At 39.3% G+C, this 27,459-nt stretch overlaps 1 protein-coding gene across 2 annotated transcripts in view; it reads right to left on the reverse strand.

Annotated features, from left to right (window-relative positions):
* Positions 1 to 27,459, reverse strand: part of DDX10 (DEAD-box helicase 10) — a 274,061-nt gene that overhangs the window by 99,484 nt on the left and 147,118 nt on the right. For both annotated transcript variants that reach the window (XM_060604620.3, XM_078432720.2), the window contains exons 14-16: positions 21,415 to 21,534; positions 17,650 to 17,814; positions 6,904 to 6,960 (exon numbers count right to left, since the gene is read on the reverse strand). In XM_060604620.3, the coding sequence (XP_060460603.2) occupies positions 6,904 to 6,960; positions 17,650 to 17,814; positions 21,415 to 21,534 (342 nt within the window). The remainder of the gene's footprint in view (positions 1 to 6,903; positions 6,961 to 17,649; positions 17,815 to 21,414; positions 21,535 to 27,459) is intronic.

Raw genomic sequence — 27,459 nt, forward strand, 5'->3', positions numbered from 1 at the left:
TAAGAGCAATTTCATGAGGAAATCTGTTTACGTGTAATTTCTGCTTTAGGTTTTAAGATTCTCATATGTGAATACTCTTTACTGCCTTGGAAATGAGGTGACCGTATGACCCAATGCTTAAGTATTAAGGCTTTGAAGTCCTGTGAAGTAGACAGGAGTCTAGGCTCTGCCATTATCCTAGCCATGTGATCTTGAGAAAGTTGCATAAACTTCCTAAGCCTCAACTTCCTCATTTACAAAATGAAGATAATAATACCAGTTAACTCACAGTGCTATTTGTGAAGATTAAAGCAGTAATGCACAAAGAGCATTTAATCACAGTACTTGTAACATAGCAGGCAGTCAATGAATGACAGCAGCTACTACTGTTATGCTTTACAATGTTCACAAAAATTGCACCCCAAACTCACGTTCCTATTACGATTCTTAGGTATGCTACAGGGAAAAGAAGGGATATTCTTTATAAAAACTGCTTGATATACTTAACACTGGTGCTAATGAAACTTTCAATATTACTTGGGTTTCAGTCTTTAAAAAGTGTTGAGATTGTGACTGAGAGCATAGTGTCAATAACTTCCTTATTCCTGTGATACCTTAAATAAATCTAAGAAAATTCTAAACTACATGCACTGCTCTTTGTTATTTCCTATATTGTTATACTGGGGGAAGGGACTTTAAAGGAGAATGAAAAACACACACGTAAGCACCCAGAGACCTGGGGTCTGGCCAGGTTTTGTTGTTATTTAACTGTAAGATCTCAGAAGAATCACCTATTCATAAAGACTCTTCACTTCCTCACATGAAAAATAATGATTTGAAATAGAAGAGTCTTCTCTTCAAAGGTTTGTATTCTGAGATGAGGATAGGGAGGTGGGAATGGAGAGTAAGTGTTTACTGGGCACCGATTTTCATCCAGGCTGAGAAGGTTCTAGAAATGGGTACTGGTGGTGGTTGCACAGCAGTGTGAATACAATTGATGCCAAACATTATACTTAAAGATGGTTAAAATAGTGAATCTTATGTGTATTTTATAGCAATAAAAAATATTTTAAAAGAATTTTTAAGTTTGTGCCTGTATCCCAGCAAGCCATTCACTCACCCATTCAGTCAGTCATCAAATATTTATCGAGAGCTCATCATGAAACAAGCACTGTGATGGAGACACCAAGAACAAGACTTAGAGCTGAGCAGGAAGACACACACACAGACACGTATCCAAGGAAGTGCCATGAACCATCGGATGCTTTATACAGGAGAATGGAGTGCAAGTTATAAAAGCAGAAGTCCATTTTACCTGAGGTGATCGGAAAAGTCCGCATAAAAGGGAGAACCCATAAGCTGAGTCTTAAAAGAACACATGTATTCACCATGTGGAAGAGATCATAGCCAGCAGGATTCTTTCTCCCATACTTAACTTTAAATCTTCACGACTAGAGAACAATTCTCTGACAAGAAAACACTGAAACTATCTCTCAAGTGATCCAAGATAGTTAAAAGTTCAAATTTAGTAATCCCTTCTTCTTCATCACCAAGAAGGATAGAGAAATAAAGAGAGAGAGAGAGAGACAGAGAAAGAGAAGAGAAAGGAAAGGTAGGGAGGGGTGGGGAAGAGAGAAAAAGGAAGGGAGTGAAAAGAAAAGAACAGAATCATTATATTAATATTCCCACAAACCAAACCAACACTAGAATCACAGTAAAAGCTAAACTTCCTTGGGTATTCATTGTTCACTTAGGTAGATATTAATGGGAAAAAAGCATGTCATCTAAAAGACTCAGTGCTATTTATTTAAAAAGGAGAAGGACAGCATAATGGGCCTTATAATAGCACTAAAACAAGGTACTATTTGAGCAATTTGCCTAGAGAAACAGAATGACTCATTTAGGGCACCATTAAATAAGTGATTATATCAGAGCAGCAGAGGGCACCCTAGAAAGGTTCAAGTCCCTTCAGATGTGAGAGCAATTTACTTTCACAGAGGACCTTTGCTTTCTCTGGGAACTGGGACTATAAACAAACTTATGTTTCCATTATCTTGTTTTTAATTTTATCAAAAGTTCTTTGGTTTAAAATAAACTGACCCTCTAAAGCCCTTGAAATTCTAACTGTATTAAAAACAAAGAAACGGACCAGTAAAATTTCAATACTATGAAATGCCAGAAAAAAAAAAGGAGGGGGGGGGGTGGATGGAAGGTTTATATGAAATACACAGAATGAGGAGAAATTTTCCCCAAAATTAAAATTTTTAATTTAGTGTCAGTCAATAAAACACTACCAAAAAGAAATAAAAACAAAGGCTTAGGACCTAGGAATGACCATTACCAACATTTATTAACTTGTATTAGTAGCTCTGTAAGGAAAGATAACCCTTTAAGACATGGGAGAAAACAAGAGTTATCCACGAATGTTGAGAAAGGCTGTGGATCCCTATCAGGAACTGCAGTGAGTACAATGCATACATTTTTGTTAGGTATCTCGGCTCAGATCAAGATTACATGGGACCACGAAAATGTAAGCATGATTAAAAGTGACTATGTCATATACACCCTTCATTTTATATGTGGCGAGAAGCCAGAAAGGGAAATGACATATCAGGGGTCACCCAGCAACAATGGACACAGCCTACCTTCTAGTGTCAGTTCAGAGGTCTACCTTAACTCATCGGATTTGCTATTAGTCTTTTCTATGAACAGCTATTAGCCCACATATATAAATCAGGTTTCTTTTAAAGAAAAACAATATAAAATAAAAGGGGTAAAGAGTAACATACTGAAGCAGCATGGGGCAATAACAGTAACAGGATCCAGAAAGCTTGAGTAGACATACTATTTCTGCCACCAACGAAGCCAGTGATGGGAGTAAGTCATTTACTTGCTGTTAGCCTTAATTTATCTGAGTACTGCTAAAATATTAAGTATATATTTAAGTAGAACCATTATTTCAAATAAAAGCTTAGTATACATGAAGAAAAACATGGAGCTGCTCTGACTGAAGTCAAAATGGTAGCCCAGAGCCCTGCCCCGCATACCTCCAACAGACACCTAGGCTATTCAATGTACTACTTAAAACTCAAACTACTGGAGCAGGTCAGTGGAGGCCATACTCTTAAATGTCATGAACAAAGAAATGTCCAAAAAGATTTTGAAGGACTGACTTTGTCGAGAAATGATGATTCTTAAAATCATCATTATATTTCATAAATAAAAAGACAATCCAAAGCAAAAACAATAGAATGTTCTACCAAAGTGAATAAATGCAGCTTTGCTATGTGAAACTATCAGTGGCTAGAAAAAAAAGATAATTATAGACCAAAAGATTAGAAAATCACTCCAGACCATCTCTCAGGTCTACTCATGTTCTAAAGTTATACAACTCCTATTTCTTTGCATCCTATGTCCTCAAAGAACTAACTGAGACCACCTGAGGTATCCAAAGAACTGTTTTCTAAGACTACTATTTGTTAAGCAAATAAGTAAAGTGTCCCAGGGTCACTAAAGTTTAAAAAAAAAAAAAAGCAATAAAAACTAGAGAAAAATTAAGCTAAAGTTTACTAGTATAAAACTTCACACTCATAGGGCATTTTAGTTATTTTAATAGAACTTTCCCCACACCTAAAAAATAACAACTACCAAAGCATGTGTAATATACTCAAGCAACACCTAACTTTCCATTGTTTAAGTGCCTGTGAGCTATTTCCTACTCTTTATTCCTTCATAGTCATTGTTCAGTTTTATCAACCTCATACTTGTTTAATAAATTCTACTTTCTTTTCAAAAGCAGCATAGCACAGAGATATTTCCGGGGATCTATTTCTTCAAGTTTCAGCACTGTTGTTCTTTTCTTTACGTTTCTGCATAATCACTGCAGACACTGGAGGTTAGTACAAGCACGTGTGACTATCAGAGTAACAGGAGGGAAGCTGAAGGAAGGGGTGAGGCTGCATTTCCAGGATTATGGAACCTCCCTGAACCTCAAGAGACATGTGGTCTATTGATCATTGCTACAACTGCTTGTTTCATCTCTTAGCTTAAAATTTCTAAGTTATAAGAACACACACATCCTGTCAAAGTAAAAAGTCCATTTTGCAGTTCAAATATTTCTCTGCTGAACAAAGTTTTGATACTCACAACACTTCCATACTCCAAATCATTAAGTACTGGGTTTCCAGAAAACCTCAAGAGTTTGAAGTTCATGTTTCTTTCCTACTGTTGGCACCGCACATAACATTTTCTAGGCAAGTCGTACATCTGTCTTTTAACAAAGAGTTGCATCGGAATGCTGACAGGTCCATTCCGACTGGGTTTCACTGCACTCCATCTTTCAAGCAACTTTTCCTAGTAATATTTTCTATGTCGGAAGAGAGAACCACCAACCATCATTTATAAAACTGAAACCACACATTATCATTAAGCTTTCACCTTTTTGGGAAATAAAGACAAATCCATTAATTTTCACTTGAATGCTTTTTTTTGCCAGTTAAAAAAATACGTATTCTGTCTTCTATGTTCCTCCTTGTATGGCATGGTATTTGCCAAATGGAGCACAAAACCAGGCACAAAGAGCCATGGGCATCTCCCTTTCTCACACAGTCAGTGGCCTGCAGACTCTTCACAGAGCTCTGGCCAGGTGACATTACACGTCCTGGTACAGTAGGTCTGAGAAGACTACTTCCTCTCACCACTAAGGCATCGTCTAGATATCTTGCAGGCTGAGTAACTGAAAGATGCTCTAGCCTGGAGCTGAACAAAGGGCCTCAGAAGACAGAGCCACAAGTCACACAATGATTACATGGAAACATACTCAAGAGGGGATAAAATCTACTCTAACACTGACTCATCCATCATTTAAAGCACATGCACAAAGACAATAAGGAAATCTGGTAATTCACACCAGGCATTTCTTCTTAGACATTACAGAAGACAGGGCCATCACCCCTTTTTACACCGTCTCTCTAAATTAGATCTTCTGGTTCTATTTCCAAAGGGCACCTGAAAAGCCATGAGAATCTCCATCCTGCCGCTTTCATTTGAAAAGAAGCAGGGCACAAAAAGGTTGACCCAAGCTAACTCCTCAGGCCCCGACGGTCGGCCTGAATCTGCCACCGCTGCCAGCCCTTGCTGTCTCACGGGAATGCTGGAGGCCTGGCTACAAACAGCCGCTTGCCCCTCTGCTAGAATCACTCCTACAGGAGGCCTGCCGCCTCAGAGCACGCAGTCGAGGTCGTGAAAGGGAGGCAGTTCTACCACCCAGAGCGGGAGTGAAGCATACCCTCTGTCTACTGAGCACTTCTGGCCGAGCAGCAGAGCCATGGTGGCCACAGAGCCTCTTCTGTTTGTTTCCAGGATGAGCCTTACTGGTCAGACAGAAATGAGGTGTCTTCATTTCTTGTCACATGCCAGGAAACAGATGATGAACATTTACAGGGGTAGAAAGTGGAAGGGTGGGCTGAGCTGGAGGAGTGCATTTTAGAGAACTGCCCCAATAGAAAAACCGGACTACAGTGTTTCCAGCTTTATGCTTAGTTCCCCGCTGGCACAGTACCAAATCCAAACGCATACACCAACTCCCAAAAAAATAAGAGGCACAAGAGGCAGGCCCACAGGTGAGAGCAACTTCTTACGACTTAAACCACTACAACAGGTGAAGCACACATCGTCAACAACAACAACAACAACAACAACAAAACATTTTAGTAATATACACGAATATGTGTGAATCCACACAAAGGAAATACAGTAACCAAGCTTTCTTTTGGCTCCAGATTACATCTTTCATTTCATAATTTTACATGCAGAAAAGAGAGCTTCTCAGTGAAATAAAGTAAGTTTAGTTTTATGATGAACATGCAATATTCATAAATATCAAATGCATTTGTTAGATTTAAAGTTTTCTTCTTAAATTTAAATTTTTCCCACGACAGCCCCTAAGATGTAATTTCTATGCCGTGACAGTTCACGTCTGCATTTTAAAAGCATATGCAGAATCCACCACCTGATTTCGCAGTCAGGCCACACACACAATGGCTCTCGTTTTCGGGCACGTCTGAAGACAGAGTGATATTTAATACTGAATATAAACAGTCTTTTCATCTTACTCTGCAGAGTAATTGCTTCCCACTTCAGACCTATAAAATGAGTTATCATCTCTGACTTGCTCTCTAAGTGCTATGGCCAGCATGGAAAAAATGACAAAGAATATTATGGGCTTACTCAAGGGAGTCAGATCTTTGCTAACTGCCAAGAGGAAATCATGGCTAGTCAGGCATAGCACAGTGAGATATGGCATGAGAAATGACATACGTTACTGGGTCCTGGTTCTAGCAAATCATTTGTGCTCAATGACCTCAGAATGTAGAAGCTGAACCATTCTCAGTGTCCAACACACCAGATAAAAACTATAGCTGCACATGGATGGTGTTCACAACGGTACATACATAAGCGATACTGTGCTGTTTATAGGATATACTAAAGGTACCCGATACGGAGTGCTCTCCCCTAGCTTCTAGGAGTTGAAGTGAAGCAATCAGTGCTCTCAGAGTCATCTACTATGAAGCTGGGTCCACACAGCTGTCTGCCTGGTCAAAAGACGACAGAGTGTAAAATCCTGCCAAGCTTGGTCCACAAAGCCAACCTTCTCCCGTATTTAATAGGCACAAAATAGAATGGGAGAAGGTGGTGGGAGCAGTAGGGCAAAGGCCAGCAAACAAATTATCTTATGCATTTTTCATCCTGCATCACAGAGGAAAGAAATAATTGGAGAAAGTAAATGACAAGGACACGTGGACTTATATCCAATTTGAATGTCATGATATAGAGATAAATATAAAAATGCATATGGACAAGCAGAATATTTAAATCCCATTCAGTGTTACCAACATTTTTCTCATAAAAAATATCAATCCTTACCTTTGCTTGTCTCTTACTGGCTTCTCTTCTGGCTTCCCTTTCCTTCAGTCTTTTCTCCTACAAGAAGAAGGGGGAATTAGCAGCATATAAACTTTGATTACATATAAATCAGACTACACATTCTTGACCTTTTTTTTTAAAGCCAACTGATACCTGGCATTCATTTTTCAATAAATACTTACTGAATGCCCTCGATGGGACTGGCATAAGTTATCATAATCATTAAGATGTGGAGACAGACCACAGTTCTACCACCTGCTAGCTGTGCAATCTGGGGCAACTTATTTGCATTTTGTAACTCTCATTTTCTCACTGAAACATGAAGATAACAGGAACACACATTTCCTAAAACTGGTGTTAAGAATTATATAAAATACTATACATAAGTGCTTAGCACAATGCCCAACGTATAACTGGTACACAATCAATGTCAGCTATTAGAATAAATAGGAAAAAAATGCATTCATGGTATTTCCCTTTTCCTCTATCTAAAGCAAAATCTATAAGGATATGAAATCTGTTCTTAGAAAAGTGGCTACATTTTCTCAAACAGATAACAACAGAAATTCATTCCTACAAAGCTTGTTATTTTATTATATTGTTTTATAATTGCTCCATTAGTTTTCCAATGATCGTAAGTAGGCACAAAACACAACACTGACATTTTTTAAAGTAAGGAAAAAATTAGTATGCACAATAAATTAGTATGCACAATATTAAAATTCAAAACAAAACAACCCAGCTAAAGTTGAAAATAGTTTTCTTTTAAATAAAAACAACCTCTTTTTCCCTTCAAAAACAAAGTGTTAAAATAATAAAAAGGCTCGTCTTGGGAAGCCTGAGTGGCTCAGTCGGTTAAGTGTCTGACTTTGGATCAGGTCATGATCCCACGGTTCATGAGTTCGAGCCCCATGTCGGCTCTGTGCTGACAGCTGGGAGCCTGGAGTCTGCTTCGGGGTCTGTGTCTCCCTCTCTCTCTGCCCCTCGCGTGCTCACACTCTGTCTCTGTCTACAAAACAGGCTACAAAACAGATGAAAGCAGCAAAATAATATTAAAGAAAAGGATTTACAGCAACTAATCATCAGGCTTAGTTTGAGAGTTGGCTCTAGTTTGTGGATACACGTATCTGTAATATCATCCCTCTTCTCTCTTACACACACTTCAGTTCTATGTCCTACAAAAAGAAGTTTCTGGGTTTTTGAAGGTCACAGTGACTTTCAAGTGCTATGCTGCTCAAACTTATTTTAAAACTAAAGCTACATAAAATATAGGCATGCAAAACATCAAATAACAAGAGTTATGAAACTGAACTTTTATAAAAACATATGCCCATTAACACACCATTATTACATTGTATTTCTTACAAACACTAATACCTCTGAATTAGACAGCAGTATACTAGGCATTTTACATATACTTTTTAAGCTATTTAAAAAAACTTTGCAAGTATTATTCTTTCCATTTTATAGATGAAAAAACTGAACCAAGGTGATTAAGTAACATCTGGGATCACGCAGCCAGCCAATGATGAAGCTTAGACTAAAACCAGGTCTAAGGAGCCAACATCCTCACTCTCTCAACCCCAGGACACTTCCCCCCTTCCCTCCTTCAATTCCAGCACACCTCTCCCCACTCTCGCCTCCATTAGAAAGCATACTTGTTTTGTGGATGCATAGTGTTTTTGTCTTATCAACATGTTTAAGACAAATATTCCATTTCTTTTTTTATTAATAATGGTCTGCTACCGTATGTGTCTTTTCATCCTAATAGCATTTTTCCCCCCCGATAGCATTTTGTGGACATTATCTAATTAATTTTTGCCAGTCTCTGTGCAGAGGGGGAAAAAGAAGATAATTAACCACATTTAACAGTCACACAAATTTTTGTTGTAATTATTCAGTAACTGGCCTTCTCCCAACGCATTAGAGGATCTGAAAATGGCACTTCAAAGTTCCAAACAATAACCTCAATATGTTCACATCGGAAAAACCCTTTCTATTCAAGTAAACATAATTTCCACTCTGGCCCTTTTCGTCTAGTCATTTTAATCTAGCAGAAAAGAACATATTGACAATTTTCCACTGCTAAGGAACTCCAGTATTACTTCATTATCGTCAAGGAAGGACATTGTAAATTTCAAATTTTACCTGGCCATCAGAATTCACATGGGCATACAAATGGGCTAATTTTTCCTTGTAACATTTCTACCACAAGTCCCAGATGCATGAGGGACATCCAAAACCTTTAAAATAGGGAGTGACCACGAGCAGGACATGGAGCTTAAGTATAAATAAAAAGAACTTTCAATACTCGGTGAAACATAAGGAAAATTAGAAAACTTTTCCTTCTTATCTTAAAAAGCTATTAGCACTCTACCTGAAAAGAGGCAGGAGTAAACATCAGTCTTCAAACAGAGGAAAAAACAGAAAGTAGAATTTATGGTAATCCAAAATTTAGGAAATGGATATAAAAAGAAAGTACATTTTTTCCTTTACTAAGGCAGGAAAAAATTTCTTTTTAAAAATATATACATATGATTTATAGATGTTAAAAATGACAAGACAAAAAGATAAAGGTTGGAGTACAATGACTTTTATTTTAATAAAATAATTAAATTTTATTAGACTGAGCAATTGAGGTTCTCCCTCTCTCTTAATTTTTTGTGGTTCAAATGCTTCAAATCCTTTATTTTCTTATTTCATTTTTGAGGACACATTGGTAGCAAAAGCTATTTTATGCCACACAAAAATAAGGCAACATCTTATCTTTAGTCTTACCATCCTACAAATGATTAAATGTAAGAAGAGCGTGAAATTCAATAATAGAAACCAAATACACAAGGGATAGGAAAACAGAAAAATCACATTTCAAGGTACAAAACACCCTCTTTACAGATGTTATTATACCTCTTCTGGCTTCTCACAAACTATAGATCCCTAGCTTCCAGAAAAGCAAATACCATGAAGTATGAATTTCATCAGCAGACAGGACTACGTTATTTAAATCATTTCATTCTACGGCAATCTTGGAAATTCACAGATTTGGAAATACAACTCAGGAGCTAGTGGAAGCATAAGCTATTTGAATGAGTATCAGGTGACTGTGTCAGTTTGGTAAGGAATCAATTTCCCAGCTGTCAGAGAGAGCAGCAGGAAACATCTATCCTTCTTTCAGTATTACATGAACCTCTTTTTCAGGGAAGAAAATTGGCTCAACAGAAGTGAATAAAAGAATGATTACAAAGATTTCTGGCCCTGAAGACACCCCCTACCCTCCAACAACAAAATCCCAGTTAACCTAAATCCTTCCCAGGGACTCCGAACAAAGCAACGTTCTCTGATCTGTTCCCTCTTCCGTATATAAATCTGTAACAACTCAACAAGGATATGAAGACAGGGAGAAAAGTAAGTATATCTGGAAACATCTGCTGAGCTACTATGTGCCAAGCCCCATGGTGGGCTTCTAAGGGTTGGCCAAACAGTCTAGTTCCCTTGGTCTTTTTAGTCTAGGACCTGGCCTTGTCAGACACATTGATTACATTAGCACCAAGCTCCGCCCATGTTCCTTAACCACAATCTCCAGCCATTAACCATCAATCTAACAACCACCACCTCACCTCTCAAACATCATATGGTGTTTAAAAAAAAAAAAAAATCGCATGATCCCACTTTATTTCAACAATAAAAAATAGAGATGATAAACAGCTCAAACACTTGCCACGCAGTTGATGAGATCTATGCAATTTTGAGTATTTAAATGTCTTATTTTGGATGCTGAATATGAAGGAGGGCCCATGTATCAAGCTGCTGAACTGAGTATCACAAAATGGTATAAGCTCTCTGGAATATAAAGAGAAACCTCTCAGGCAGACATCTCTAAATCAGAAACGTTCCACAGTAACGGGCTGGCTCCTTTTCTAAATAGATTTTTTTTTTTTAATGTTTATTTATTTTTGAGACAGAGAGAGACAGCATGAACGGGGGAGGGTCAGAGAAAGAGGGAGACACAGAATCTGAAACAGGCTCTAAGCTCTGAGCTGTCAGCACAGAGCCCGACGCGGGGCTCGAACTCACGGACTTGGAGATCATGACCTGAGCCAAAGCCGGACACTTAACCGACTGAGCCACCCAGGCGCCCCAGGGCTCCTTTTTTATAGTACACTTTGTTGTGATGGTAGTAGGAAGGGCTGAAACTGGAAAAGGGATGGGGATATACAAAAAGAGAATCTCCTTTCCTCCCCTGAAAGTAAGCTTTATTCATTAAGTCCAATTTGGGATTAAGCACCAGATGTTTAGTCCCTTATTCTCATGATGACATTGCTGACAACAGTAAAATTTCTTAAGGTCATCTGAGCCAGACCAGTCTTCGACAAGGCCTTAGGCTCTAAGACTCACAATTACTTAAAAATGGACTCTGGTGCTAGTAATTATATAGATACTGAATGAACACTCAAGCAAAGACATTATTAGTACTGGGTCCTAAACTAAGCTACTAACCACCACGCTTACTTTATTCCTTAATGTATTTGACAACAATGGCCTTGCTCTGGAAACATGAACAATTTCCATTATTTGTCATTCCTTCCTCAAAATCCTCCACTCCTATTCTCACCCTTTCATTCACTGTTTCAGAGTTAGCTGTTGTAAGAGAATGCCTGATGGTTTAAGGTAGTTCAAACAGAACGAATAGTTAAAAAAAGAGTCTGTAGAATAACAAAGACCTTGGGGTAAGAGTCCCAGGCCTGCCATTTGTGACTCATGGGACCATGGAAAATTACTTGATCCTTCCTTCTAAGTCTATTTTATCATCTGTAATTTGAAGCTAGCTCACTTTTCTCAGAAGTTAACTGTTAGCACTAATTCAATAACACATGCAAAGCACAGCACTGCAGATGCCTGATTACTGCTCCCCTCCTTCCTGATATCATATACATTTATGTTTTAGATACGTGGACTCAATGGCAACTCAATTCCGTGTCAACAAAGACAAAAATGAAATAGACTTCCTGAAAAGTCCCTGGGGCGCCTGGGTGGCTCAGTTAAGCGTCCGACTTCAGCTCAGGTCATGATCTCGCAGTTTGTGAGTTCGAGCCCCGCGTCGGGCCCTGTGCTGACAGCTCAGAGCCTGGAGCCTGCTTCGAATTCTGTGTCTCCCTCTCTCTCTGCCCCTCCCCAACTCGCACTCTGTCTCTCTCAAAATATTAATAAACACTGAAAATAAATGAATAAATAAATAAATATAAATAAATAAATATAAATAGATAAATAACTAAATAAGTAATAAATAAAAGGTCCCATGGGGCGCCTGGGTGGCTCAGTCGGTTGAGTGTCCGACCTCAGCTCAGGTCACGATCTCGCGGTCCGTGAGTTCGAGCCCCGCGTCGGGCTCTGGGCTGATGGCTCAGAGCCTGGAGCCTGCTTCCGATTCTGTGTCTCCCTCTCTCTCTGCTCCTCCCCCGTTCATGCTCTGTCTCTCTCTCTATCTCAAAAATAAATAAAACGTCAAAAAAAAAAAAAAAATTTAAAGGTCCCTTTAACTCTTTTCTAACTTTCCGTTCACGCTAGTAGTACCATCTTCGCAAGCAGTCCAAGCCCCATCCTGGCACGGCTGTGTTATCTAAACCTATAATCCAAAACCAATAAAGCACTCAAAGCAAATTTCCAGGGAATGAAAGAGAACTTCATGTTGTATTGCTTCTCTCCACTCCCAGCTGTTCTAGCGGATATTATCAGCCTAAATACAAGTTATCTTCCAGAGCTAAGAATGATGACACACACCACAAAGCAGATTTTCACTCCATTCAAGTAAAAGACGTCTTTCACTGACGTGATCCACAGCCCACCTTTGAGGGTTCTGACTGAATGGCAAGAAAACACATTGTTTCCATGCAAATGTACTGGTTTCGCCTTTAGGGTATACTAGTTTACTAATGGCCTAATATGAAAAAATTATAGCTCCTGCTATAATCTTACTTCTGATGAGTGGTTTCAAAAAGTTCAACACAGAAAAGAGTAACAGGCCTAGTTAAGTACAGCTTCCTATGAGCCGCCAGGGAAAGGTGAGGATTGGAATGGTCTCAGAAAAAAAAAAAAAAAAAAAAAAATGAAGACTCAGCAAAGATAAATAAGGCTGCCGACTCAGTGACCAGAGCAGTTACACAAGGTCCCCTGACGTCCACAGAGCGGGCAGCTCGCAGTTCCAGGAGCAGGAAGCTAAATTTACTCCCAGGGACACCGTACCAGCTCTTTTGTTTGTGTTATAAACTAGTTAAAATTCTTGTTGCTCAGCTTCTAAACCTTTAGGACAAAGAAGATATTTACTTGAGCCACAGTAGAAATTACAGAGCTTTCAGAGTTTGGTAGATGAAAATATGAGTCAAGAATTGGTCTGTCAGCATGAAGAGTGACAATGAACAGCAGAGTCCTGGACCACAGAGACTGGGAGCACGTTCAAAACCAGGGGCAGAGCTGGCAACTGTAAACAGCAGGAGCAAACAACTGCTTCAAAATCATTAAGACAAAACCCACAGATATTAAATGTTACCCTTTTAAACCAGAATATAATCGTGAAACATTGTGAACATGCTGAAAGAACATTCCTAAATTATGAAAACTCCTAAAATTGACAGGTATTTTTAAAAATACAGATTTTGTGGGGCACCTGGGTGGCTCAGTCAATTAAGCGTCCGACTAATGACTTCGGCTCAGGTCGTGATCCCAGGGTCATGGGATCAAGCCCCGTGTCAAGTTCCGCACCAAGTGTGGAGTCTGCCTAAGATTCCCTCTCCCCTTCTCCTTCTGCCCCTTCCCTGCTCACACTCTCTTTCCCTCTCTCTAAAAAAAATAAAAAATAAAATAAATAAAATACAGATTTTGTAGAGTATTCTTTTTACATGTAAGATTCTTTTAGGCACATCCCCTACTCAATTTTTTGTCAAGTTTCTTCATCTCCTTCTATCTTAAGTAAGTAAAGGTTATCCCCAGACCCTAAGTTAGTACTTCAAGAGTTCTTTAGGGACATACAATTCTTCTCAGTATTCTTCCAAAGAAATAACAAAATTATGAGGGACGACTTCAAGGGAAACATAATTACATTTGCCCAAGGTAAAACCTTATGCTAGAAGAACTAAGCATTGTCATTACAGTAAGTAATATACTCAATTAGGAAAAAAAAATATGATTTCAAAACCAATAATGTATTCAGATAAGGCAATTAAGATAAAATAATCTGTGCAGGACTGATAATATGTTTCATTTCTAAAATAATATTTTAGTAACCACTGGAAAATAAGCAAATAAGAAGGAGGCCTTATCATCAAGGTAGAAACCCTTCTTGTCAGCAGGAAAAGATGACCAATTAAAATTCCATTTTCCAAACAAAAAGGGGTACTTTTATTCCCATATCCTCCCTATACACACAGAGCCAGAGGGGCCCCCTGACCATCTGGCAGGAACTCCCATTTCCCCCCTTTACACAACAAGACAGTGCAATCCAAACTGGTGACTGGGAATCTCACCCGGACCAGGCAATGCCAGACTTAGGGCTCAAAGGCAAGGACTCCTCCTTATCACATTCTTCCTGCCAAATAAGCCAAACGTTCAAACTTGTCGTGTCTTCGAGGCAGAAATGCAGTCCACGGCAGCCTGGTGCATGGCTGACCTGAGCACCTGCACTGTCTTAAATACGCCATTATAATAAACTTACTAAGTCTAAAGTGCTCAAACATGATTATCTTCTAATTTAATACACAAATACATCTGTGTAAGTAATAATTTCTACTGATGCAAATACCAAGAAAGTAATCGTATCTGATTCAGATAGCATTTACATTCAAGGTGAACAGACAGAACACTATTTTAGTTATCTCCTTGCACTTTTTTCAGGCTACACAACATTTTCAACTTCTGATATGGAAAGGATGCCACGGGTTACCTGTGTGCAGAATACAGCCATTCTGTGCAAAATCACCAGCTGTGGCTTCCTGTTAAAGACCCCTATCTATTTTAGTTAGAAAGGTACTGACTTTGAAACTAGTAGTATGTGAAGTTCTTGTGATTTCTTTCACAGCTGTGTCAGCCCAAACTGCTCTGTTCAACCTTGCCATGAGATAATCACAGCGATAGCTTAAATATCATATGCTACTTTTAACAATGGTGCAAAGAAAATGAATTATTTAAAAGCACAAAAGTAACTGAAGATGGAAATGTGCAGAACAATCTACATATAGTATACTTACCTTTCTTGTAACAAAGAGAGAAAATAAGGATCTGTATTTATTTCTGTTTACTTGCATTTGCATAAAGAAACGGCCAGGATACATTAATAATTAATAAAAATAGCTACCTACAGGGGTAGGTATAAGTGAGAATGACAGGCATCGGCAGAAGCAAGATTTCTCAACATTAGCTTTTGTATGATCTTTATTTTAGAACAATGTGAATATATTATTCATTTTGAAAATGTTAACGTAAAAAAAACGGTATAAAAAGCTTTTGTGCAGTGATGGAATATCCACAGTTAACTGTGGTTTAATTATAATCTTCCAAGAGAGAGAGAAACTCATGTATTTTAAGTATTCTCTCCTCACAAAGCCTAGCACACACTGTGTAATAAATGCACAATTAGTCAAACTGAAATTAAGTTTCTAAAGGTTTCAGAAAAAATATTCCACAACCTGGATGCAGTAACTTCTACACATGAGAGGAGGAAGGGAGGGGGAGACAAGAAAGGGCAAGAGTGGGAAAGCTTTCCTTTATGTAAATGCCTCCTGCTGCCTTTACTGCTGGCTAGATTTAAAAATATGGAGCGTCTGGGTGGCTCAGTCAGTTAAGCGTCCAACTTCAGCTCAGGTCATGATCTCCCAGTCCGTGAGTTCAAGCCCCACGTTGGGCCCTGTGCTGACAGCTCAGAGCCTGGAGCCTGCTTCTGATTATGTGTCTCCCTCTCTCTCTGCCCCTCCCCGACTCGTGCTCTGTCTCTCTCACTCTTAAAATGAATAAATGTTAAAAATAAATAAATAAATAAAGTAAGTAAGTCAGTCAGTCAGTCTAGGGGTGCCTGGGTGGCTTAGTCAGTTAAGCATCCAACTTCAGCTCAAGTCATGATCTCACGGTTCATGGGTTAGAGCCCCGCATCGGGCTCTGTGCGGACAGCTCAGAGCCTGGAGCCTGCTTCGGATTCTGTGTCTCCCTCTCTATATCTGCCCCTCCCCAACTCAGACACACACACACACACACTCTCTCACTCTCTCTCTCTTTCTCTCACTCAAAAATAAACTTAAAAAAATAAAAATAAAGGATAAAGGTCCTTTAGTTCAGTCTCCCCAGATAAGTACTCTAAGTGAAGTGTAAGCTGAAACGTGACACACTGCTGGCATTCTTAACATTATTAAAAATTTTAATAACATAATTAGTGCTAACTTTCAACTTAAAGTACTGTAATAAACAGCAATGCATGAAATGTTTTGTTTGTGTGATAACATTCTGAACTGCAAACAGTATATCTGAGGTTCATCTGTTCCCTACATATCTGGAATGACTTTTTCACCTGTATTTCCATCCCTGAAGCTATCTTCAATGTCTGCTTCTTTTTATTCATCAAACGCTACTGCAAAGTGGCATCAAACCTTGAAGGAATGAGAACCACTGTTCTAGAAAAGTTTACTGAGCCACTGAATCATTATAAGGTCAAACAGGAGTCAAAAAACACAAAAATCCTTCTCAGGATGTAGTAATGTCCACATCCAAAGGCTTACAAGTTCTTGACCCAGAATTTCATATTATGGCAGACAGCCTTAGCCATGATACTATGTTCCCCTGAAGTCATTCCTGTCTCAAGGGCATGCTAGAGAAACATCCTTAAAAATGTTAAATCTGTCTTATTTCATTAACTAACTCATTGATTTAGAGAAATACCCACTTTTATGGGAATTAAGTAGTCTGAGAAGACAGTAATGTCAGTAAGTGACTGGAATGGAGTAGTCCATTTCAGGGATAACAGAAAACTGCCAAGTGTAAGGCTAACAGTGCACATGCTATAGCACTCTCTCTTTAACAAGGTTGATTACTTTCTTTCTTTTTCTTTCTTTGTTCCTCTATCTCTCTTTCTTTTCTTTTTTTTAATACACTAAGTAAATCTTCCATGCATTATCAACTAACTGCTATGGGAAGAAATTCAATGATAAAGTTTAAGCTGAAACATTAATGTCACTTAAACAGGTCAATGGTGAACAGCCTGTGGTACATCCACACCGGGTACTGATACACACAACAACCTGGGTGAATCTACATAGAATTCTGCTCAGTGTAAAATGCAAATCTCAAAAGGCTACATACATATTACGATGCTTTAGTTACATAACATTCCTGAAATGGCAAAAATTCTAGAAATGGAGCACATGGGATGAGAGAGTAACAGAGTGTATTACTTCTTACAACAACATGTGAAATTATAATAATCTCAAAATCAAAGCTTTAACTAAAAAGAAATCACTAACATTATTTGGGTTACCTCAACCAAAAGCAGATGTGGGCAATGTTCTCAGACACCAGTGACTCCACAAAGATTCCACCAGCAAAATCAAAAAAGGAGACCAGATAAAATGACAAAATATCCACAGAAAAAGAAGCGTTAGAGAAAGCAAAGAAGACAGTAACATGGTTACTGATGAACAACTAATAAATATCTAGATATATTTAGGGACATAGTAAATGTCACTCAGTATTAATCCAAGATGGAAAACTTACCCGATGCTTTGCCCTGATCTTCTTCCTATACTCTTCTTTGTCAAATTTGTCCTCTTCCTGAAGCCTTTCCTTTGCTTTATCTAAGTTGATGCCCCCAGTGCTGTCCTCCTCCTCTTCGGCATCCTTGGAGACAGACTTCTGCATCTGAGGCCACTGCTGAACCGACTGCAGGCAGGGAAAAGGTTTAGTATGGTGCACGAAACAGGGAACATCAACAGAAAACCATTTCCCTTTGCAGAATGATTTTGAAATGGTGTATTTTCCCACTTTCTGCCTTACAACCTATATTTCTTCTTTATTTTTTTTCTAAATGTTTGTTTGAGAGAGACAGAGCATGAGTGTGGGAGGGGTGGAGAGAGAGAAAGAGAGACACAGAATCCAAAGCAGGCTCCAGGCTCTGAGCTGTCACTGCAGAGTGTGGCGCGGGGCTGGAACTCACGAACTCAGAGATCATGACCTGGGCCGAAGTCTGAGGCTCAAGTGACTGAGCGACCCAGGCGCCCCACAACCTATATTTCTTAAGCTTTCTAACAAACTTTAGAATTGAAGTGGGCAGGGGCACCTGGGTGGCTCGGTCGGTTAAGCGTCCGACTTCGGCTCAGGTCATGATCTCACGGTCCGTGAGTTCGAGCCCCGCTTCGGGCTCTGTGCTGACAGCTCGGAACCTGGAGCCTGTTTCAGATTCTGTGTCTCCCTCTCTCTGCCCCTCCCCTGCTCATGCTCTGTCTCTCTCTGTCTCAAAAATAAATAAACGTTAAAAAAAAAAAAAAAAAGAATTGAAGTGGGCAAACCCGCAAAAAAGACTGTCCCGGTCAGGATAAAGTAACGCTGCCATGATCCAGTGACGGCAGGATTAAAGGAAAACGTCATGAAATACTTTGGAGGAAAACGTAGTTGCTTCAACATCATCTCAAACAGTGTTCTCAGTGTGCTGTGCTCCACCAGCTCTGTTCCAAATCATCTCTGCCAGCGACTGCCAACACCCCCATCACTTCTCTCACCATCCTCTGTGGTTTTACTTCCCTGTTCTTCTGACTAGAATTTACCTCCTTGAGGGCAGTCATCTATCTTGTTCATGTACTCTCAGAGCCCGGTACAGTATCTGGCACATTATCAGATACTCAGAATTGATCGATAAATCACCTAGCAGCCAGTACTACACATAAAGACTAAAATAACTAAGCATAGAAAAAAATTAGTTTAGATTTCAGGAGCTGGCTCAAATCTATGGAATTTACACACACAGTTTATGGTTAGGAACACGGTAACACAGAAATCAGGGCAGTGATCTGGAGTCAGGGGACCTGGCTTAATGTCCCAGCTTTTCTGCTAGCCCGACTGCAGAATCCTGAATAAATTCCTTCATTTCTGGGCATCTGGGTCCTTTTCTGAAAAATAAGAAAAGGTCTGGTGGACTCAGTAATCTTCCAGGCCTAACATTGTAAAATTCAAGACAATTCAGACAAAACCTATTCTCTTATTTGAATGAGTAATTGGTTGCCAGAGGATTTCAGTAGCTGCCACCGTTTTGAAAGGCTGCTCATGAACGTGCAAAGAGAAGCTGTAGGCCTGCGCGTCACAGGTATCGCTGCCTCCTCTCACTCCTGTCACCGCCCACTGCGGCCATTCTTCCAGATGGGATCCCCGCAGCAGGGACCAGGGATCACGAATGTCACTGCCTGTGCAGCCACGATGGGAGGCCACGGACAATGAGAAAGGAGTGAGAGGGAGCAGGCATGGCATCCATGCTCAGACTCCTCAGCCCTGCCTCGTGACCATGTGAAAGAAGCTTCTGCATCTGTGGGCTGAATGCAAAGTTCTTTCAGAATTTTAGAGCAGAAGTTTCAACGTGGCTCAAAGCCATATGGAGCTCCTATCAGCAATAAGTTTACATTGAAACATTTTACAGTTAAGGATTTGTATCCTTCTTGGAGCAAAGTAATCTGTGTAGTTAAACTTACAAGCACAGTGAGGATCCTCATTACACGAACAGCACTAATCTTACTTTACAGTAAGCATCTGACGTAATACAACTATATTCTGGTTAAGCTCGCTTCAGATGCTGACCTCTTTTTAGTAATTTCATGAAGATCCATTACTTATCAATTCTATAGGCTTTGTCTACAACTTCCAACAACTTTAAATTGCGCTTTTTTCATGTGATTCATACACCACTTTACTCCATGTTGTCAGTGTAAATCTGGGCTTCTGGGGCCAAGCTCCCTTCCCCCGAAGTAACATCCACACCTGTTAACTCCACAGTTAAAACACACTCTGGGTGCCTGGGTGGCTCAGGTCCAACTCTTGATTTCAGCTCAGGTCATGATCTCATGGTTTGTGAGTTCAAGTCCCACACTGAGCTCTGTGCTGACAGTACGGAGCCTACTTGGGATTCTCTCTCTCTCTCTCTCTCTCTCTCTCTCTCTCTGCACCCCCCCACCCTGCCCCACCTCTCAAAATAAATAAATAAACTTCAAAAAAAAATACTCTAGTGTATGCAGCCTGTTTACACAGCATCTGTATTAATGACAATGAAATACCTGATGTGCTACATGACGGTATTTTAAAAGCTGTTATTTTATTGGGATTTTAGAAAATAGTTCATCCATTTAAAAAACTTCTGGGTTAACTGTATGCTGGGCTCTGTTCTCAGAGCTGGGAATGGAGTAGGGAGCAAAGTCAACAGACACCCTCCCTTGGGTAGCTGCCCTCATTCCACTGGAGCAGAAGAAAACAATAACCACGTAAATAGAGGATGTCAAGCCACAAGAGTGCTGTGAGGAAAACAGAAGACAAGGCAAGGAAAGGAGAGGACAGGGGGCATGGGGCGCTGAGCACTCTACCAGAAAGCACAGGAAACCTGGGGGGTGACACAAGTTAGACCCTGCTGTGGCTGCCCCCCGACATTACTCCTTATGTCAGTCACGGACTTTCCACATCTCTTTCCTCTTCAAAAACAAGGTTATATGACAGAGGGACTTTTCACCAGCAAGCTTTCCGACTCTACAAGTATGTATTTACACTAAGACCGAGGTAATGGTGACAAGAGAGTTGGGCACCTGCATCTGATATGATGTGAAAGCAGAAAATGCCCTCAAAGCCAGACCAGTAAGAAACACGCCAATACAGCATCTAGACTGAGGAACTGCAAAGCAGAGACTTTTGAGGGCCCAGAAAAGAAGCTGTGGCAAGTGGTTTTGTTACGATTCTTGCATTTGTTCCCACAGGACGTGTTGATGGACACCTTGACAGGAAAGTCTAATCTGTAAAAATGGAATTTAAAAAGTTCAAAACCAACTCTGTGTCATTAGCACCAACAAGTGTCCCAGTTTACTGTCAGTAAGGCCTTCCTGCTTACAGATGGCAGCTGACGAAATGCCCGAGACAACAGAGGAACCGCCTTAGCACGCTTTAAAGAAACATTTTCTGGGGCACCTGGCTGGCTCAGTCAGTTAAGTGTTAAGTGGGTTGAGACTTCAGCTCAGGTCATGATCTCATGGTTCTTGAGTTCGAGCCCTGAGTCGGATTCTGGGCTGACAGCTCGGAGCCTGGAGCCTGCTTGGGATTCTGTGTCTCCTTCTCACTCTCTGCCCCTCCCCCACTCATGCTTGCTCGCATGTGTGCTCTCTCTCTCACAAATAAATAAACGTTAAAAAAAAGAAAAAGGAACATTTTCTTTCTCTCATTAATGAATGTTAAGTCAGCAGGAGAGTCAAACTCTTTAAGCGGAAGGTATCTCAGAGATGAAGCCTTTAAGAATCTTACCTCCCCTTCCTCAGTAAATGTTATCTTCTTATTCACTTTAAAATTTCTCTTCATTACTTTTTTTGCTTCTGCGACCTTGGTCACTTTCTTCTTGACACTGGATTTAGAAGGTTCTTTCTTCTGTGTGAAAATATACAAACAAAAGAGATTAGTTAAATGGCTGCTTTACGTTAGGAATTTCACTCTGGCAATACACTTTCTAAAACTCAATATATTTCCTGCTCACTGACTAATAAGCACCAAAAGTACTGTCCAGAAATAAAGTTATTAGACTTTTTAATGAATGATACCCCCAATACTATAGGGGCTTAAGTGTAAACAAGATAAATGTTAGCCATAAGCAACCTTTAAAATTTCTTCCATTACTGAAACCATGCTACCCTGATAATGCTGAAGCAGCAGAAACTCATGATAATGTGACAAATGGGCATCCAAGGTAAATAAAGCTCTCTTCCAGCTAAAACACAGAACACATTTTTTAAATAGCTCTAATTCCAAGTGCAAACTTAAATTTTCAGAGTAGGAGAATGTTTACCTGGAAAGCAAAATTACTGCAATACATTGTTTGCAATTCCACATTCTTCCTCCCATTACACTAATTTACTATATGAACACGGGGAAAAGCCTTTGATAACGAAGCTGTGCCCAAAGGTGAGATGGAATCAGAATAATTCAGCAGGATACCCTGATCAGAACCCACCTAACATCCTCAAACCACCACAGCAAGGTAGTGAACATACGAAGCCACTGCTTACTTATGCTAAGTGAATGCTGAGGAGCCATGTGAAATGGGGAGCTGTGGAGGTCATACCACAGCCTGCACAGATGAGAGAGGGACAGTAAGAAACTCACCACTAAGAGGGATTTGCACCATGTTTCTTACATTAGATCCAGGAATACCACCGGCGGTGGTTGGTAAACTAATCTAAGGCAGGCTTCATCAGGTGAGTAAGTAGACAGAATGAGAAGTTTCTGGTGCAACAGTGAAGACAACAAATTTGAATTCAAGCTCTACTACCACTTATGAGCTATGTAGGAGCAAGTTACTTAACTTCTGTGCTTTAGCTATAAATTGACCCTCAACAGTACCTCTGTCTCATAGGGTTGGCTGGGAGAATTTAATAATAAATGTAAAATATACAAAATCAAAGTATTAAATAAACCTCAAATACCACTAGTGATCTCTTCAAGCTACCTAAAGAGATCATGCCAACTGCATCTGTATGAACTGCATCAATCCCAGATTTGGAGCTTCCTAACTGATTGGTTTTTTTTAGCACTGTGTTATAGGTAACCACCCAATAAAAACTAAGAAAGGAGGGACTGATCTAGGAAACAAGAGTTATCACAAGCTTTGAGAAGATGTACATTATTTATAACTGCTATATTATGGTAATCAATAAACAGAAAGAACAATTCACTTTAAACAGTTTATATTATTGATAATGAATACAAAAATGCTTAAAAATAAAGTACCATGACATCAAAAATAACAAATTTACTACAACAGAGGTTTGTAGCAAGTCATTAATACATTACGTTTTTAGATAACAATAATGCTTATTATGAAAATTAGCTAATGTATCTGCAATATGATAATTTACGTACAAGAAAGTTGCAACATGATAATTTAAGTACAATGGCTCTGTTATGTGGGTGTTACTAACACTGCTTTTTATAGTTCTGGTTCCTAAAACTATACCATCTAATTACACTTATTTCTCAGACCACGTATCAAGTCAAAGTTAAAAACATACTAAGATTTGGGGGGCACCTGGGTGGCTCAGTGGGTTAAATGTCCGTCCAATTTGAGCTCAGGTCATGATCTCACGGTTCGTGGGTTCGAGCCTCCGCATCGGGCTCTGGGCTAATAACTCAGAGCCTGGAGCCGGCTTTGGATTCTGTGCCCCCCCTCTCTCTCTGCTCCTTCCCTGCATGTGTGCGCGAGCGCTCTCTCTCTCTCTCTCTCTTTAATAAACATTAAAAAAAAAAAAAAACATACTAAGATTTTAAATCTATAAAACGCTTACGAAAAGATTCATCTTCTCTAAAGTAATTTTTATTACATCAGAGAGATATCGATAATGTTACAATCCCATTATACCTGCACCTCACAAGATTTCTATGAAAATAAATTCAATTTGTTTCAAATTTCTTCTTCCCATGGGATATTCCATCTACTCCTCCCAACCCCCACTGGACCCAACTGCATGCATGCTGCCACCAGGTTGCACAAGGCCCTAAACTGCTCTGTCCATCCCTCACAACCTTCTCCCCACCACTGTGCTCTGAGATACACTACTATTATTCTCCTTAGGAAATAATACAGTCCTTATTTTCTCACTTCTGAGGGTAATTAACTAAGCTGTGTAGCATTAAAACTTCTACATTAAAAGAGACCAGGGTGTTAGGAAGCTGAATGCCAACCGAGGTTAAGTTGCCACCTGTAGGTCACCTTGTGAACACAGGGCATTAATAAGACCCCCACTTCCTTCTTCCCAGCCAGTACTCCTACCCCCACCTTTCTCCACAATTATCAAAGAACACCACCAACACAATCGCCAGGGTTGGTGACGGAGTTATTCCTACTTGATCTTCTTGCTTTTTAGGGTTAGATCAACTCTTGAGGATCATGGGTTGGCTAATGTTCTGTCATCAGAGAGAACGCTGATCAAATAGCGCAAACTCAGAGGATCATTACAACGTAAAAATAACAATTATACAGGAGTAAGTTATCACCACTTAAAAAAAAAATGCTGAGGAGCAATCAGAGCCAACATTCTGGGGGTAATACTCTAGATCTTGATAGGAATTTGAGTTACACAGGTGTATATAATTGTCAAACCTCAAATATTACACTTAAGATTGGTGTATTTTACTGCACATAAATTTCTACCTCAAAAAACAGTCCTGTAATGAACTTAAATGAATGCCAAGCAGGCTGAAGTATATACAGTACAAAGGGTAATACTGTTGGCAACTTACTCTGAAGTGCATTAAATTTAAAAGTGTGATAAATAGTTGGAGAATTACATGATAAAGGCCATATGGTAAGAGTTTCATTATAGAATGAGTAGTGAATATTTTGGTGTACAAAGTGCACTTTCTTCAGCTTTTCTTTATGTTTGAAATTTTTTTAGAACAAAATACAAAAAAGGCCTGGTCCCAGGAATGAGAGAAAAAGTCATAAAGCAAAAATACCAAAAACTGCCAAAATAGAAGAAACATCAGTTAAAAAACCAACCTCGGGGAGCCTAGGTGGCTCAGTCAGTTAAGCATCTGACTTTGGCTCAGGTCATGATCTCATGGTTCATGAGTTCGAGCCTCGCATCTGGCTCTGTGCTGAGAGCCTGGAGCCTGGAACCTGCTTTGCATTCTGGGTCTCCCTCTCTCTCTGCCCCTCCCCAGTTCATGCTCTGTGTGTGTCTCTCTGCCAAAAATAAATAAATATTTAAAAAGAAAAAGAAAAAAGAAAACCAGCCCTGCATGGTGGAACCTTGGGATGATTCAGGTCTATATCAAGAGCTTTAGGGAGACCCATGAAACCACTGAAATTATGTAACAACACTGGGGGATCTTTGCATCAAAAAAATCAAATTTGTTCATTTTAGGGAAGCCACTGTAAAGAACCGAAATTGCAAAATGGGTGAAAAGACACATGTTTATTTTATTTCATTGACAGGTTGGGGATTCACTCCAATACTTGAGAATTATTCTTCAGTCATTCAAATACGCCCTAGAGTATCGTCCACACACAAGACACCACAGTGCACGCTGGAGACTGAGCAATGAAAGAGACGGGGACTCCCAACCCTCCCTGGCCTAACTCTATGGGGAAAAAAATATTTTCCACTGTTTAATGTCTTTAACTATTTAATCACAAATGTATTAAGTGTTCAGAAAAAATAAAAAGGATGAATGAATCTATGCAACAGGGTACCTGCCCTAGCTAGTCTAGGATAAGGAGAGGAGTCCAGGAAAATTTCCGTGTGAGACAAATGTCTAAAATGAGTGGCAAACACCCAAACAATGTGTGGCATTAACAAATATCTTCTGGGTGTCCACTGATGGTGTGTTTCACATGTGGCTTAGCTTAACTAAGGACAATGTCCTTCTTTAAAACATTACCTTTATGGGGCACCTGGGTGGCTCAGTCGGTTAAGCATCCGACTTCAGCTCAGGTCCTGATCTCACAGTCTGTGAGTTCGAGCCCCGCGTCAGGCTCTGTGCTGACAGCTCAGAGCCTGGAGCCTGCTTCAGATTCTGTGTCTCCCTCTCTCTCTGACCCTCCCCTGCTCATGCTCTGTCTCCCTCTGTCTCAAAAATAAATAAAAACATTAAAAAAAGGTTTTTTTTAAACATTACCTTTAGCAGCTAATACATACGCATCTTTTTTTTGTAAAGGATACTCATGTCTTATGAATTCATGTCTTAATCATGTTAAAAAGTCTCCATTCATGTCTTCTGCAGCCACAGTGTTTACCTCCCAAGAAGCAAATGGCATTAATACCTTTCTCTATATCCTTTCCAGAGACATTCTACCCACAATCAAGTATACATGAAGAACACCAAAGTACTAAATGAGCTATCCACATGGGCATTCACTTACCCAGGATAAATCTCTAAAAGTCAAAGCACTCAAAGAGTATGTACACTTAAAGTTCAACTCAATATTTCCAAATAACCTTCCTGAGAAGTCAAACAAAATTTAACAGTCCCACCAAAAATTTGAGAGTAACTGATTCTCCACATCTATTTTCAGAAAGTAGATATTAGGCTTTATGTTTTGCCAATTAGGTGGAAAAAATAGTATCTCATGAAATTTTTAATTTGCATTTATCTTGTTTTAAGCATAGTAGAACATCTTTCCAAAGACATTTTTTTTCCTGTGCACTGTGTATCATCTTCAACAGTATTATCAACTATCAACAGTTAATGAATTCCTAGCATTTTACTTATTAATTTGTGAGATCTTTTCATTTGTTAAAAATGTGTCAATATTTTCTCCCACTGCATCATTTACCTTTGGACTTCTACCACAAGGGTAATATTTTGTTGTTTGGACTTTGTTTTGTTTTTTTGCTAAACATGTATTTTTAATTTTTATGTAATCAATGTTTAAAATAAGAAAATTTTCTGGATTTTTTTTGTACCATACTTACCAATATGTTTTACACTATATGACTTTTCAAAAAACAGTTTAACTTCTTAAAATTCAGATTTTATTTTCTGTAAAAGTTTCAACACTGAATCTTGGATAAGGAGGGGAAGTGCTGCTTGTTAACACTTTAAGTTTCTATTAAGTCATTCAAAATATCAAGTATACTTATTGTTAGGCAAAAGTTGTATTTTTACTACAAGACTTTGTATTATTGGTAAAAGAATGAAATTTGTAAATTTTAAACCAAAGAGTTTAACAAAAGATTTCCTGACAAGATGTAAAACATCAAAACACAATTTTCATTTCCATTTGCACTTCCTTCATGACATGTATGCTAGACATCAGAATAAAATTCAAAAAGGAAAATATCATAAAATACAAAATTGATAAAGCATCAAGTAATTTTCAAGGTCTTGTGACAGCTGTAGGAGGCTGCCACAAATAACTTGGAAGATAAAAGGTTCCGAGAAGGACCGTATTAGTTTTAACACTAGCTACAACAAGATTCAAATATAATCAGTGAAAACAAAAACTAATATAAGCATTACTACTATACATCCTAGAGGTAAATTAAAAGTAACAGTGCAGGGTGCCTGGGTGGCTGAGTCGGTTAAGTGTCCGACTTCAGCTCAGGTCACGTTCTCATGGTTCCTGAGTTCGAGCCCTGCGTCGGGTTCTGGGCTGATGACTCAGAGCCTGGAGCCTGCTTCAGATTCTGTGTCTCTCTCTCTCTCTGCCCCTTTCCCACTCACGCTCTGTCTCTCTCTGTCTCAAAATTAAATAAACATTAAAAAATTAAAAAACAAAGTATCATTGCAAAAAAAAAGAAAAACAAAAACCATACAGAGATGAAAGTCAGAATTAAAAGAAGATACTCTAAAGAA

This window comes from Panthera onca, chromosome D1 (genome assembly GCF_046562875.1).
Source record: "Panthera onca isolate mPanOnc1 chromosome D1, mPanOnc1 haplotype 2, whole genome shotgun sequence".
In the NCBI taxonomy this organism is placed as follows: Eukaryota; Metazoa; Chordata; class Mammalia; order Carnivora; family Felidae; genus Panthera; species Panthera onca.